This window comes from Octopus bimaculoides, chromosome 20 (assembly GCF_001194135.2).
Source record: "Octopus bimaculoides isolate UCB-OBI-ISO-001 chromosome 20, ASM119413v2, whole genome shotgun sequence".
Lineage (NCBI taxonomy): Eukaryota > Metazoa > Mollusca > Cephalopoda > Octopoda > Octopodidae > Octopus > Octopus bimaculoides.
The window spans coordinates 46,079,432-46,081,828 of record NC_069000.1 but is presented as its reverse complement, the minus strand read 5'-3'; the positions used below and the strand labels follow the sequence as shown (position 1 = coordinate 46,081,828).

The window sequence follows — 2,397 nt, the reverse complement described above, 5'->3', positions numbered from 1 at the left end:
CGACGACGACGACGACGACAACAACAACAACAACAACAACAACAACAACAACAACAACAACAACAACAATAATAATAATGATAATCCTTTGTACTAAAGGCACAAGGCCTGAAATTTTGGGGGAGGGGACTAGTCGATTACATTGACCCCCAGTGTTTTACTAGTATTTAATTTATCGACCTCGAAAGAATGAATGGCATAATAATAATAATAATGACAACAATAACTGCAGCAGCAGCAGCAGCAGCAGCAGCCGTCGCCACGCAACAATAATCACCTGTGAATAATAGTAAACTGGGAAGCCAGGTCCGTGGGCGTACTTCACCATAAAGTCCGGCACATCGTCGTTGTTATAGTAACCAGCTGCTGGTGTACTGTAAGTAAATAGAACAGAATCAATGAGAGCATGTGACACGGGACAGTCTATAATATCTTTGAATATATATATATATATATATGTCTGTCCGTCTCTGTCTCTCTCTCTAGCTCTCTCTCTTTCTCTCTCTTTCTCACTCTCTCTATTATATATATATGTATGTATGTTTATATATCTGTGTATATATATATATATATATATATATATATATATATATATATATATATATCTGTTTGTCAATTTGTCGGTCTAGTTATCCATCAATCTGTCAACATGTCTAACTCTCTCTGTCTTTCTCTCTTTCCTTTGTCGCTTTGTATATATATATATATATGTGTGTGTGTGTGTGTGTGTGTGTATGTACGTATGTATATATCTCTATGTATGCATGTACGTTTATGTATATTGCTCGTCTATCTCTGTCCATTTGTCTCTATCTGTATATACGTATGTATTGCATACATACATATATATACTTATATGTATATACTTATATGTATATATCCATATATATATATATATATACACACACAAATACACACATATATACAGAGAAAGAAAGGAAGAAAGAAAGGTTATATGAACAGAACTCCTGTGTGTATAACTGGTATATGCCTTGGTCTTGGAAGATGCGTTTAAAGTTAAAATAATCGAGGATGTGATTTGAACTCCTGATCTAACGGTTTCAATGTGCTATTGTGAATTGTTGTTGTTTTTTTTGTGTTGTTTAGTCCTCAACGTTGACCATGTTAGGTTGAAATTGATTGAATTTGATCCTTCGAACAGGATTTTATAGAAAGGAGAAACTAGGAAGCATGATGTCTTATCAGCTGCACACTGTGCGTCTGTGCGTGTGTGTCTATGTATGAGTGTGTCTTTGCGTGTGTGTGTGTGTGTGTGTGTGTGTGTGTGTGTGTGTGTGTGTGTGTGTGTGTGTGTGTGTGTGTGTGCTTGCGTGTGTGTGTGTGTATGTGAGTGTGTGTGTGTGTGTGTTTGCGCGCGTGTGTGTATGTAAGTGTGTGTGAAGGCGCGTGGCTTAGTGGTTAGGGTATTCGGCTCACGGTCGAAAGGTCATGAGTTCAATTCCCGGCGATGAGTTGTATCCTTGAGCAAGACACTTTATTGTAGCTCCAGTCCACACAGCTGGCAAAAATGAGTTGTGCCCGTATATCAAAGGGCCAGCCTTGACCCATTCTATGTCAGGCTGAATCTCCTTGAGAACTACATTAATGGTGCGCGTGTCCGTGGAGTACTCAGCCACTTGCATGTTAATTCCACGAGCAGGCTGTTTCGTTGATCGGGGCAACCGGAAATCTCATCCTCCTAACCGACCGAATGCCATATAAATCTGACATCGCTTAAGATAAACCCAGCGGTTTCCTTGGACGTTTCATAAGCCATAATGGATGATGCGTTGATCACTTTGAGCCAGAGACGAAGAGACAGTCCATGCAATGGAAACACCCCTCCTCACCTGCTCCAAGGTCGTTTTACTTGCAGGGAAGGCGATGGCCTCAGTATTTTGGGATGCAAAAGGCATTGCGCTTATTGACTACCTTTAGAAGGGTCACACTGTGAATGGAGAGTACTATGGCAACTTGGTGAGGCGGTTACGAAAGGCTCTCGAGACCAAAGACGCCAGTGTGTGACGTCATGTGTGACTGTGGCTTTGAACTGGTTGATCACCATCTTTATTCTTCTGATTTGGCCCACCCCGTCAGCCTATCATCTGTCCTCAACATAAAAAAAAACCCCATTTGGCTGGGAACCAATATCGCAGTGATGATGACGTCATATCTGCTGTTGATGACTCTTTTGACCAACGGGATGAAAGCTTCTTCACAAATGGGATCCAAACATTGCAACACCGATGGGAGAAGTGCGCAGATTGCAAAGGGGGACTATGTTGAAAAATAAACCTCATTTGGTCACATTCCATGTGAGGTATGTTGGTCAGCTTATGGACTTTTCAGCTGACCATCGAAAGTGATAACCACGATATATATATATATATATATATA

The 2,397-nt window shown here is 40.6% G+C and overlaps 1 protein-coding gene across 1 annotated transcript in view; it reads right to left on the bottom strand.

The window, feature by feature from the left end:
- The window catches only part of LOC106874346 (uncharacterized), a 105,391-nt gene that overhangs the window by 21,166 nt on the left and 81,828 nt on the right, over positions 1-2,397 (bottom strand). Inside the window, exon 8 of the mRNA XM_052974987.1 lies at positions 188-374. Coding sequence (XP_052830947.1) covers positions 188-374 — 187 coding nt within the window. The remainder of the gene's footprint in view (positions 1-187; positions 375-2,397) is intronic.